Raw genomic sequence first — 12,849 nt, 5'->3', positions numbered from 1 at the left:
GACTCCTGTTTCTTATCACCACCGCTGTAAAGGAAATCTCACGTGTAAGCTTCTGTACAATGCAGCATTTCACATCACACCACTGAATTACTGTATTTACATCTTAACAACTGAACTGTGCCTATGTCATAGGTCAGTCAGAATCGTCCCTTGCCACCCCCAAGAAAGGTAAAATCTGATTGTTGTCTGCTTTAAATTGTAATGAATGTTATTTATTTATCTTATTAAACTCATAACACATGTCCAGGTAGTCCCAACTGGGATGATAAAAAAGGTAATTTCTAAGACAAACATTAATTAACCAAAGTAAATTTAAGAGTGCGTCTCTCCTGACTTATTCGCTACATTCTGCTCGAACAGGTTATGCACTTTTGACTTTTTCCCATTTGTTTGAGTTGGGAAATGACAAAATGTAAATGACGTAAAAGGAATCTTCAAAATAAGACTACACACATGCACACACACACACCCACACACACACACATGACAATTTCAATCAATTCAAGTCACAACAAATTATATCTTACAGGCTTATTTACTTAACAGGCTTTCAGTTCACGCAAAGGCTGAACAACTGACCAGTTAATGGGCCAAAAACGGGAAAAAAACACCTCTAAGATAATTTCTGTTAGCGTCCCAATGTATGTTGACCTGTTTTTAAAACGTCTACTGAAAAATTATAGAAAATAAAAACAGTACACTGAAAAATACCCTAGAATGTTTTATTACAAAAGAATGCTTCAGTGATTTCTTAAATAATGGACTATTAGGGGCAAACCAATACAATAGTTTTATGGCGGATACCTATTTTAAGGACCTAAACATTTAGATATTCAATAATATCAGGAGCTACAATTTCATATTTATATTTTATGTATGTAAATAGACATTAATTAATTAGACACTATTATTAACAAAGAAATCAGTGCAGTTGACCTGCATTCACTTTGCAGTGAATCCTAATTACTAAAAAATTACACCATACTTTTAATACTGCCAATATAAATATGACTGGCAAGGGTTTTAAGACAAAACAGTAGCTCAGCTGCTGAAAAGCAAGCATGGTCTTAGCTTAATTAGTCAGCCCAGGCTGCTGGTTGCTGTGTAACAGGGTCCCTCAGGTATCCTCCCCACTTCCACTCTGAGGTCATTCTGCAGGAGGCACCCTTCACCATGCCTAATGCACTCCAGCTGGTGGGCCACAGAGCTAACACGGTTTTGACAGGAGAATCAACACAGCTTTGCTTCTTCCTGGGAAATCAGAGCTGTTCACACAGCCTTTGGGCAGCACATGCAATGCTGTGAAAAAGTATTTGCCCCTCACCGACTTCTACTTTTTGCTAATTTGTGTCATTTAAAATGTTTACAATCAACCAATTAATTTTAAAATAAGACAAAGACAACACAAGTATACACACTCACACAATGCAGCTTTTCAAATGGCTATTCCATTTCTTGAAAATGAAGGTTTATTCAAAACTTACCCGTGTGAAAAAATAAATGCCCCCATAAAACCTAACAACTGGTTGTGCCCTCGTCATTAACGACTGCAGACAAACGCTTGCAATAACTTACAATCATTTTCAAACTTTTACATTGCTGTGGAGGAATTCTGGCAAAACTTTCTTTGCAGAATTGTTTTAATTCAGCTACACCAGAGGGTTTTCAGACATGAACTGTCCGGTTAAGGTCTTGCCACAGCATCTCAATAGGATTCAAGCCAGGACTTTGACTCAGCCACTCCAAAACCTTTATTGTGTTTCTTTTGAGCCATTCAGAGTCTTGGTTGTGTGCTTCTGATCGTTGTCCTGATGCATAATCCAGCTTTGGGTCACTGATGGGCGGACAGTCACCTTTTTCTGATTCTCTGACAGAGAGTAGAATTCATTGTTCCATCAATTATGACAAGTCGTCCAGGTCCTGCAACAGCAACGCAGCCGCAGACCATCACACTACCACCGCCATGTTTGACTGTTGGTACGATGTTCTTAAGGTAGCAAGTGAGGCATCCTTTAGATGTTTGTCTGGGTTCTTTTGTGATCTCCATTAATGTGAAATTTTGGTGGGCTGGTCACTCCTGGGAAGGTTCACCATAGTTCCGAGTATTCTCCAGATGCAGGAGAGATGGAGGTGCACAATCGTGCCTTCCAAACTCCAGAACAAATTCTCAGGCATAAGCATGAAACTTTGCCGCCACTCTGGATTTTATATCGTCCTTGTTGGTGGTGTTGCGAAGGATGCAAAAGACACTTTTAAATCTGATTTGAGTGACCAGAGCATCCAAACTAAGATGAATCTGTAAAAATCTGTTTGAATTTGCATTTAAAACCACCTCCAAATATGGTTTGGATCTGATTTGCAAAAACTGGATTTCAAATGATGATCAAAAATCAATCTGGATACAACTAAGATATGCCAAAAGACTACCAGATTTGGGTTAGCAGTCTGAATAAGGCCTTCAGGATGCACTGTCTACTATTTATACCTGTATTTAGCATTGTCTACGTATGATTCAACCACCCAGGATGCATGTTAATGTCAAGTGTAAATGGGACCAGAGTGCTAATGTAGGCAACAACTGACTCTTAAATGTCCAATTGTTCTGCCAAGTGTAGCCTTAAGCTGTAGCCTACAAATGTGTTTATCAGCTAATGGTTAGTCCATGTAGTTGATCTTAGACTTAGGCTAATAATATGTGCACAATATACACCGATCAGGCATAACATGTTTCTACACTCATTTTTTCAGCTCCACTTACCATATCAGTGCACTATGTAGCTCTACAATTACAGACTGTAGTCCATCTGTTTCTCTGCATACTTTGTTAGCCTGTTATATCCTGTTCTTCAGTTGCCAGGACCCCCACAGAGCAGGTATTATTTGGGTGGTGGATCATTCTCAGCACTGTAGTAACACTGATGTGGTGGTGGTGTGTTAGTGTGGAAATAGGAGTTTTTATACACTGTGTCCACTGTCCACTCTATTACCTTGTTGGTCCACCTTGTAGATGTAAAGCACGACCAAGGCAGACCAAGTGTATCAGCGTAGTTTGTGTTGGTCATACTCTAGGCCTTCGTTAGTGGTCACAGGACACTGCCGGCTGGATATTTTGGATATCTCAGTCCAGCAGGGACACTGAGGTGTTTAAAAACTCCAGCAGCACTGCTGAGAATGATCCACCACCCAAAATAGTACCTGCTCTGTTGGGGTCCCGACCACTGAAGAACAGGGTAAAAGGGGTTGACAAAGTATGCAAAGAAACAGACAGACTACAGTCTGTAATTGAAGAACTACAAAGTGCACCTATAGAGTAAGTGGAGTTGATACAGTGGACAACTGGCATAGAAACAAGGAGGTGGTTATAATGTTATGTCTGATTGGTGTAAGTAAGTAGACTGCATTACTTTAATGTCATATCAGTTAAGGTAGGCTGCTTTTTTTCGTTCAATAAAGCCTAAAACCTTTTTATATAAAACAGGAAGTGCTGTGTCATCTCAACTCTCAAATAAATGAATGTTTTTAAGAATCATCAATTAAAGGGCTCTTTAGAGAACCATCTCTCCAAAGAACATTTCAGGTCACCTCAATTTTTAAGAGTAAATATGGAGCTGCATTTGAAGAATAACACATTTAAAAAGAACTGCCCTTTGCCTTTAGTCAACGAGTAGCAACTGCTATGAAAGAAATGTCTTTGGTATTTATCTGCTAACATCTACCCAGGTCAATCCTGTGGCATCCAACAAATGTTTAACAACCCGTAATTAGTCCATCTCAAGCAGATATTTGAGTGACTACACCTGGACTGAAATTACTAGTCTCTTTCACAGGGGAAGCAAAGGGGAGTGGAAAAACTGGCAGATACATAAAAAAGATAATGAGAATATATATGAGAGAGAGAGAGAGAGAGAGAGATATTCAAGCAGCATGGCACTCACTCGAGGAAGCGGGTGATGTACTGGCGGCTGCAGCGAGACCAGTTGGGCGGGGAGGTCCCATACAGTAGCTGTGGAGACATGACGAACGGCCTTTTCCCAATCGGCTCACAGTCGTTACCATTTCCATCATGCTGAATCCCAAAGCTGCAACACAAGAGCAGAGTGAGTACCAAAACAGCTGAACCGATCACATCAAAGAGTGGTCAAAAAGGAAGCCTTTTATAATGCAGTCACATCATTCACTTCACAGTCTTTTTACAAAGTCCAGTAGCTGTAGGAATTTACTAAGTCTCAGAAATCTAGGGTTATTATTATGATTTTACTACACATTCAATTTACATTAATTCCCTACATAAGTACAGTCATGCACAAATTACATGTACATTTACTTTATAGTACCACTCTTCATTCCTTTCTTTTCTAGATAAAAAGGCCATCTAATACAATTTACTCATTTTTCAATATCAGAAAAAAACAAAAAAGGCTCAACCACTAAATATACATTTTTCTGTAGTGTGTCAAGTCCCTGTTTTCTAATATAGCTTTAAATCATTTCGAGAGAATTGCTTTCAGTTCTGCAAAGAAATTTGCAGGTATGTTTTTTCACATCTCCAGTGAAAAAGTTCAGTTTCAGTCAGTTGCATTTTTTGCTTTGTAATGATGTTTTACTACATAATTTACATTTTATGCAAAATCACCCACATTTGAGTGCAAACAACTCTCTGGGTTTTCATCCAATCTGCACATATCTGGTGTCAAAGAATTCCTACAACATGAACTTTAAAATGCTACGATTTCATCACTGTGCACCATCCAGGACCCACCCAAAATATGGCTCATAGTGCAAAAATCATGCATATACAACTTTAACTCAGAAATGCATTGAGCGATTCTTATGAAACTTCACAGGCATGTACTCCAGGGAAGTTACAGACGATTATCAAAATTAGAACTGCATTGCTAGGTGGTGCTATAACAAGCAAAAAAGTTCTGCAACCAAAGGTTGTCCAACTGAAATGAACATTTGCACGGTGCTACAACATGCTGTCCTGGATCAAGATCTAGGAGCCTTGACTAGTAGGTTGCCTGTTATTTGGGAACATGAGCAGCTTCTTCGTTTGGTTTGCAAATGTTCTTTTTTGAATTCCTTTTTACTTTTTTCAGTAAGGGCTTTTTGACAGCTACCGCAACCTTAATAGCACTGAGTTGTCTTCTCACAGTCAAAGGATGGTTGGACTGACTGACTGATCGTTTATCTTATATCTAATCACCACAGAAATCTCTCCTAGAAACAGATTGGCCATTTTGACTCTAAATTAAATATATGAAAGACATATGGTAAAAAAAACACATGGTAAAAAAAAAAAAAGATGGATAGTTTTTCTTTCTGAAAGACAGGACGGCATGCACAAGGATAACCATTCATCTAATTCAAATCCTAATAAAATATCTCCTTTTTTACTTTCAAACACAAATTTTCTATCAATGTTTGAGATCTATGCTTTCAAAGAATTTCTCTGCCACCACATCTACCTCCTGTAAATGTCTATGTCCGGTTAATATCCTGTACATGTACAGTGCAGTATGTACAGAACTGTGGGCCACATCTGGCTAAAAACTGCAAAAATAAACCTCATAGAATTGTTTCAAAAAATTCCTCAGCCTTGCCTGTGCTGCACCCATATGTTCTACATACAACAGTGGACATTGTATATTACACTTCACCCATGTGCTCAGCAAATGGTTGGATGCAAATGTAGGACAACTAACTTTCAAATCTTAGCCAAGTCATGTCTTGAGACACGTCTGACTGCTGGAAACAGCCTTTTCTGCATTAAACTAAATGCAAATAGAATCATTTCATTCTAAAGACTCAAACTCTGTTACCATAAATATTTTTGGTAAAACTAACCGCTTCTCATTGCTATAACTAGCTCAGAGGACACAGAGGTTCAGATGTACTTGTGAAGAGTTTTTCACTTATCTACGGAGCCCCGCTGATAACATCCTGTATAAATAAAAATAATGCGGGGCCTTATTAATGCGTGGAAACAAAATCCTAATGCATGGCCATAAATAAGTAAGGCGTGGGTGCATTAGGATCTTGTTCCCACACTTTACTAAATCATGGCCATGCATTATTTTTATTTATACAGGATGTACATTTAGTACATTTATGGCATTTGGCTGACGCTCTCATCCAGAGCGACTTACAATTACCAGTTTACACAGGGAGGTGAAGGTGGTGTTAGGAGTCTTGCCCAAGGACCCTTATTGGTATAGTGTAGGGTGGTTCCCAGGTGAGGATTGAACCCCAGTCTACAGTGTAGATGGCAGAGGTGTTAACCACTACAATACACCAACCATGCTGGATGTCACCAGCAGGGCTCCGTACTTATCATACTTATTCATGAACTTGAATTTGGAAACTGTGCCATTTATTATAATATTGTAGTGTACCAGAAGACAGTCCACCAGTTGGAAAAAGTACAGGAATGCTCGCACTGGAAACAAGTGCATGCGCAGTAGCTAGAACAAACTGAAGAAACCTTTGTGCTTCATCTGAACTTAAAGCTACAACCTATTTATGCCGTTTTTAATTACAGCAATTTTTGGTCTAAAAAGCATAACAGGGTGTGAGCAGGGAGACCAGAGGTGCTGAGCAAGTAAGCAGACCCTGAACAATCTGCTGTTTGGTAAACGTAGACTGCAATATAACAAACTGACTGTCCTGCCGTTTAACGCATTTTCTATCATATGTTCATTTTTTTAAATGAGCTAAGATGTGTCTTATACAAACAACAGCAATTTTGTGAGACTAGTAATAGCAGATGATGTTGCAACAGTTACACTTACAGCACTGCACCAGTGTCTCAGACAACTAGTTTTCTTATGTCGCCAAACGGAATCGATATGACAAAAAATAAATAAATAAATACTGTGGCAAAATGTATGATCAATGACTGGTATTTACCTACATAATCTTTTAAAAAGTAAGATAACTGAAAATGCTATGCTGTGTGTCGTTTCTCAGACATTTGGCCAGCTAAAGTGACTTCATGCTGTGTCTAGTTTTTACTGTACTATTTAAGTAAAAATGACTCACTCGGGATACTAACCCTATTTTTCCTCAAATCCGATCTCTCCGACATGATGGTTCACGCTCATGATTAATGTGAGCAAACCAACCGCATGTGCACATCCTATTCAGTAGCGTCACGTGAATGACTCACGTGCGTTGCGTGCATCATCAACAAACAGACTAACAAGCAGAGCGAGCTTCGCTCCCAGATGTTCATTATTAGAGCGAGGCAAAACGAGAGAGGTGAAATGTGTGGCTTTTCCACCGTTTACAGGCTTCAACTTCTGTTTGGCGCTGCTGCCACGGTAACGCTGAATGATGGCGCACGCACAGTGGGGAAAAAAAGCTCATCTGAGCATTCGCATTAAGGTCGCACAGCCACAAATTAGATACGTATGCGATCAAGGATCACATATGAAAAGATCAGATTTGCGTGTCCCCACAGCTGTGAAAACATCAGATCTGAGTCACGTTCGGTCACAAAATCAGATCTGCTGCACTTCAACCTGGTAATGCGAACCTAGATTTATTTACAGTGCTGGTGATGGGAACCAGCAGCCATCACATCTACAACACAAATACAGTAATTTTATTCATTTATCCAAAATAACTTGCAAATGTTTTTTTTTAACTTTTGTATGTAATATACACTCCTTGGCAAAAAATGGGCCAGCCAAAAATGGCAAAACATTACGCTTTTAATGACTTTAACAAATCATTAAATAAGTAGATAAAATAACTTAATATGGAATAGTTTTTTGTAAATTTGCAGACAACCACTAAAAAAATAGAGACAGTATTGTTCTACTTCGTATTGATGGCTTCAGATAACTGAAAAACATTACTGAGCTAGTTTCTGTTTCATATTATACCAAATATTCTCTATAAGGTTTAATTCTAGACTCTGACCAGGCCAAAACCATCAATATAATTTTATCAAAGCGACTGTAAAATAACATCTCAGGCATGAAACAGTGTATTCATAACCATTTCATGTCACAACTATCTGTGAGGGAGGTTTTAAGGGTTCTTTTCTTAAGACATCTGGTTCTCATCACCAGCACTGTGAACAATTCTGACTCGATAAGTTCCTCTAGATTGGAGAAGTCACGTCAAACCACACTGAATGATTCTGTTTACATTTTAAGCATTAACTTATGCTTAAAAAACTGGGTGGAATTTCTCTTTAATTACAGACTCTGAAAAAGCACTTGCGGTTATCTGAACTTATATGGTGATACAAAAACATTTAACAGGCTTGCATGGGGAACAAATATGACAGCCTCTGGACAGACCAACAACGCATCCTCAAAACACTGGGTTCAATGGTAGATCCCTTTCAAAAGGAGCCATGTTCAACTTTGCACCCACATCAGCTTATTAAGATGAAGATATTGGGAAATTTGAAAGAAACCTCAGTGTGGAGGATCACTGACACCAGAGACTGACACCAGAGAAACATTTCCTGCTGATAAGTTGTGAACAGAAAGTCTGACTGTTGAATCATCTGGTGAATATTTTGCACTAATGAGAACAAAATTATCTCGATGTTCTCTGAATGTGTCTTTGCATGCCATTCAGTGTTACACTAATAAGATTCAGATATGTGGTGTGGGTGATGGCCTTTTGTGTGGGTGCAATTTGCTTGTTGGACTGGCAATAATGTACAAATTAAATACATTTTTAGAACAGACCCTGTTTTAGAGGCTTAGAAACCCATTGGAATCTCTTTTTTGATTATCCAAATTCAACTGTGCAATATGTTCAGTTAGATGATTTGCAGACATTAAGGTATTACTTTGGTAACTGCTATGAAACATAAGTTACACAGTTATGAGAGTTATAAATTAATATGAATTACTAATTCAATCACTGAGATGTGGACATAGTCACTCAGAGTGGTAAGACATGAGAAACTCTGATGGTGATAGAAACCAGGGATTGCATTGTCAACAACACAGCCATTTTGTTTGTTATTCAAAATAACTAGTTAACTTTCCAAACAATGGTAAATTACAAGTTTCCTTTGTGTACTACTTTTTCCTTTCAATGCCTTGCATACATCTCTCCACCATGCATTAGGGGTGTAAAACTTTTTTTCTATATAAAATGTATTTTTTTCGCACTGTATGAGGATAAGCAAAGTATTTGTAATGATACATAATGAAATTGCTTCCAATATCTTTTATTAATAAAATAATGGAAGTGATGTGGCAAGTGAACTGTAAGGCTTTCATTCACTGCTCTTGTTTGGAGCACGTGAGATGCTGCTGCCACTCACCTATGATAAAATGCACACTTACGGTGACATAAGATCCAGTGGCAATTTATGTCCACGGTTTTGGTGTTGTTGAACAGGGGGATGGGGGTTCCACTGTGTCATTTAAATATACTTGAGGCGAGACGCTGTGCAACATAGTGCGAAAGCCCTGGTTCTCAACAACGGGCGCAAATCCTTGGCAAATGTGCACGTTGTAAACAGTAATCTGTATGAATGGAAAACTTTTAGGTGATGCTGTGTTGTCTGACACCAAGTGGTAAGATCCTGTTGCAGCTATTAGGTGCACTCTGCTTACAGAATACACTAGTGCATATTAAATACTGTATACCAGTGCTACCCTCTTGGCCACCTCACTTAAACAAAGTAAGACAGTCAGCCATCATCAATGAAGCAGTCATCAGAGAAAAGTAGTTCTACTTTATGTTGAGAATCTGCCATCAGTTACCAATCAGTTATGATATGAATACTGCACTCAACAATCAGTGTATCTCACAGGTGAGTGAACACTCCTCATAATGTTAATGTTATTCTTTATAATCTTTCTTAAAGGAGGAGTTAACATATTAGACAAACATTTAAAAGCACAAAATGAATCTCTACATAAGTGTAATTCAGCACAGAGTAGAAATAAGACATGGAACAAAATGTACAATATTTCTCACATACCACCAAGGAACAGTGGACAAAATCATTTTTAGAGAGAACTTGCATTTAAATATGTGGTTAACTGGTTAATAATGCTATTATTTAGATAATTTTCATAGAATTATGTCCACACTAATCGTTTCATAATGTCATGCCAATTCATCACAACATATGACATCCTTATTGCATTGCTGTGTCAATGTTATGCAGCAGCATTCAAGTAAATTTTTACCTAAAGATCTATGACTAACCCTACTGAACTGAGCATCTAGCCAGCAATTTGCTCTGAGCATTTGTCAGTGGCCGAGTAAAAGTGTGATTTATATTCTAACTTATGTTTCCTTTTTCAAAAAATGTTCACAGACAGTTTGTAAGACAATTTAAATAAAAATCTAAAATGGTCAATAGCAGCACTGAGAAATCAACTGATCAGCAAAGAAAAGCAGATTTTTTTGGATCTGCCTTCAAGGATTAAAACTAAAGAGAGGATGAAGTGCAAAGAGAATGTTGGGGGACCTACTTGTGGCCCAGCTCATGTGCTACAGTGAAAGCCAGTGGTAGCCCCGTGTCTTCACTGATGCTGCAGCTGCGATGAGGCTGGCACATTCCGGCCACGTGAGACAGACCCAACGTCTCACATGGCTTATTGGTGGCAGCACAGATGTCTTTCCTGTGGCAAAGAGAAGTGTTAGCTGTGAATATTGTGGCAAGGAGCTGATGTCACCACCTTCCACTTCTCTGTCTGTTGTATCTGCAGAGTGTGATCAGTCACCTCAGACAATAACTCTGACGCATTTCCCTGTGCTTTGAAAAGAAGTGATTCAAAGTACACCCCCTTCCAGTTCACATAACAGAAGTCATTGGGCAGTTGCTGTCATGTAATATTTCACCCATGTTGTTAAAAGTGGCCATATTGCCCTGTTTTGGAAAAAAAAAGGTGGTTTTTGCCTGGCCAGAACCTTGTGTCCCCGTAAGGGGTAATAAATGTTCAAATTGACTCCTTGTTGTGCTCCTTTGCTTTTGGTCACACCCTGACAATGTTACATGTGGGGACCTTAGTGGGCCATCACAGTCACAGTTCGGAAGTGGTTAAAACTTCACAAAAATGTCATTCTATTTTATAAGAAATTAATTTATCAAGTGTAAAGATTGTATTTTTCCCTTATGTTTATTTAAGGAATTCACTATCTGCCCAATAGCTTTGTTTTATAAGCAATTTTTAGTCAGTTTTCTGTTTTTCTTTTTAGTTATTATTGGGAAACATCGGAAAAATTATTGTTCACTGTAATTGACCGTATGATGCAGTGCCCCCTCTGATCAGCAAATGGGTACAAATAGTTCCCACTGCTGCAGAAAGGCTGACGAAGGCCACACTGAGTGAGAAAGCCACAGATGTTTATTAACATTAAACGTATTTGAAAGCAAAAGGGCTCATCCATTACATGTCCTCACGACACAAAGAGACTGGGGCCATCATTGTGTAGCCTGTTATTTCAGTGCTATTAAGCTTGTTAAGAGCATTTTGGACTAAAGCAAAAAAAACATGAGTGGGACTGTACTGCAGTATTTTATCGGAATATTTATTAGTCTAGTGTGATTTGTCTGCACGAAAATCCACACAGTTAGATTATAAACTCACTTGCTCTTATTTTCCTGCTTGGAAGGTGGATTATGTACTTCATGTAAACAGATACTTTTCATTAGAGAACCCTTACCGTCTTTTTCCCTATCATATGTATATACACTACATTTCCAAAAGTATTCCATCATCTGCCTTCACATACATACGAACTTGAGTGACATTCCATTTTTAATCCATAGGGTTTATTATGATGTCGGCCCACCCTTTGCAGCTATAACAGCATCAACTCTTCTGGGAAGGCTTTCCACAAGGTTTAGGAGTGTGTTTACAGGAATTTTTTACCATTCTTCCAGAAGCACATTTGTGAGGTCAGACCCTGTTGTTGGACGAGAAGGCCTGGCTCGCAGTCTCTGCTCTAATTCATCCCAAAGGTGTTCTATCAGGTTGAGGTCAGGACAATCAAGTTCTTCCATACCAAACTTACTCATCCATGTCTTTATAGACCTTGCTTTGTGCACTGATGTGCAGTCATGTTGAAACAGGAAGGGGCCATCCCCAAACTGTTCCCAAAAAGTTGGGAGCATGAAATTGTCCAAAATCTCTTGGTGCTAAAGCACGAAAAGTTCCTTTCACTGGAACTAAGAGGCCGAGCCCAACTCATGAAGAACAACCCCACTCCATAATCCCCCCTCCGCCACACTTTACACTCGGCACAATGCAGTCAGGCACGTACCTGTCAGCAAAACCCAGTCATTCATCAGATTGCCAGATGGAGAAGCGTGATTTATCACTCCAGAGAACACGTCTCAACTGCTCTAGGGCCCAGTGGCAGCACTTTACACCACTGCATTCAACGCTTTGCATTGCGCTTGCTGATGTAAGGCTTGGATGCAGTTGCTCGGCCTTGGAAGCTCATTCCATGAAGCTCTCTATGCTGTTTTTGAGCTAATCTGAAGGCCACATGAAGTTTAGAGGTCTGTAGTGATTGAGCACAGAAAGTTGGCGACCTATGCGCAGTATACGCCTCAGCATCTGTCATTTTACGTGACCTACCACTTCGTGGCTGAGTTGCTGTCGTTCCCAATCGCTTCCACTTTGTTATACTACCACAGATAGTTGACTGTGGAATATTTAGCAACAAGAAAATTTCAAGACTGCACTTGTTGCTCAAGCGGCATCACTGTACCACGGTGGAATTCACTGAGCTCCTGAGAGCGACCCATTGTTTCACAAATTTTTTAGAAGCAGTCTGCATGCTTAGGTGCGTGGTTTTATACACCTGTGACCATGGAAGTGATTTGGATGGGTGAGAGAATACGTTTGG

The 12,849-nt window shown here is 39.2% G+C and overlaps 1 protein-coding gene across 1 annotated transcript in view; it reads right to left on the bottom strand.

Moving 5' to 3' along the window:
• Nucleotides 1-12,849, bottom strand: part of LOC108434578 (A disintegrin and metalloproteinase with thrombospondin motifs 7) — a 114,828-nt gene that overhangs the window by 87,130 nt on the left and 14,849 nt on the right. The window contains exons 7-8 of the mRNA XM_017709819.2: nt 10,464-10,613; nt 3,936-4,079 (exon numbers count right to left, since the gene is read on the bottom strand). Of these exons, the coding sequence (XP_017565308.2) occupies nt 3,936-4,079; nt 10,464-10,613 (294 nt within the window). The remainder of the gene's footprint in view (nt 1-3,935; nt 4,080-10,463; nt 10,614-12,849) is intronic.

The sequence above is a fragment of the Pygocentrus nattereri genome, chromosome 15 (assembly GCF_015220715.1).
Source record: "Pygocentrus nattereri isolate fPygNat1 chromosome 15, fPygNat1.pri, whole genome shotgun sequence".
Classification (NCBI taxonomy): Eukaryota; Metazoa; Chordata; class Actinopteri; order Characiformes; family Serrasalmidae; genus Pygocentrus; species Pygocentrus nattereri.
This window is presented reverse-complemented; position numbering and strand designations above follow the sequence as displayed.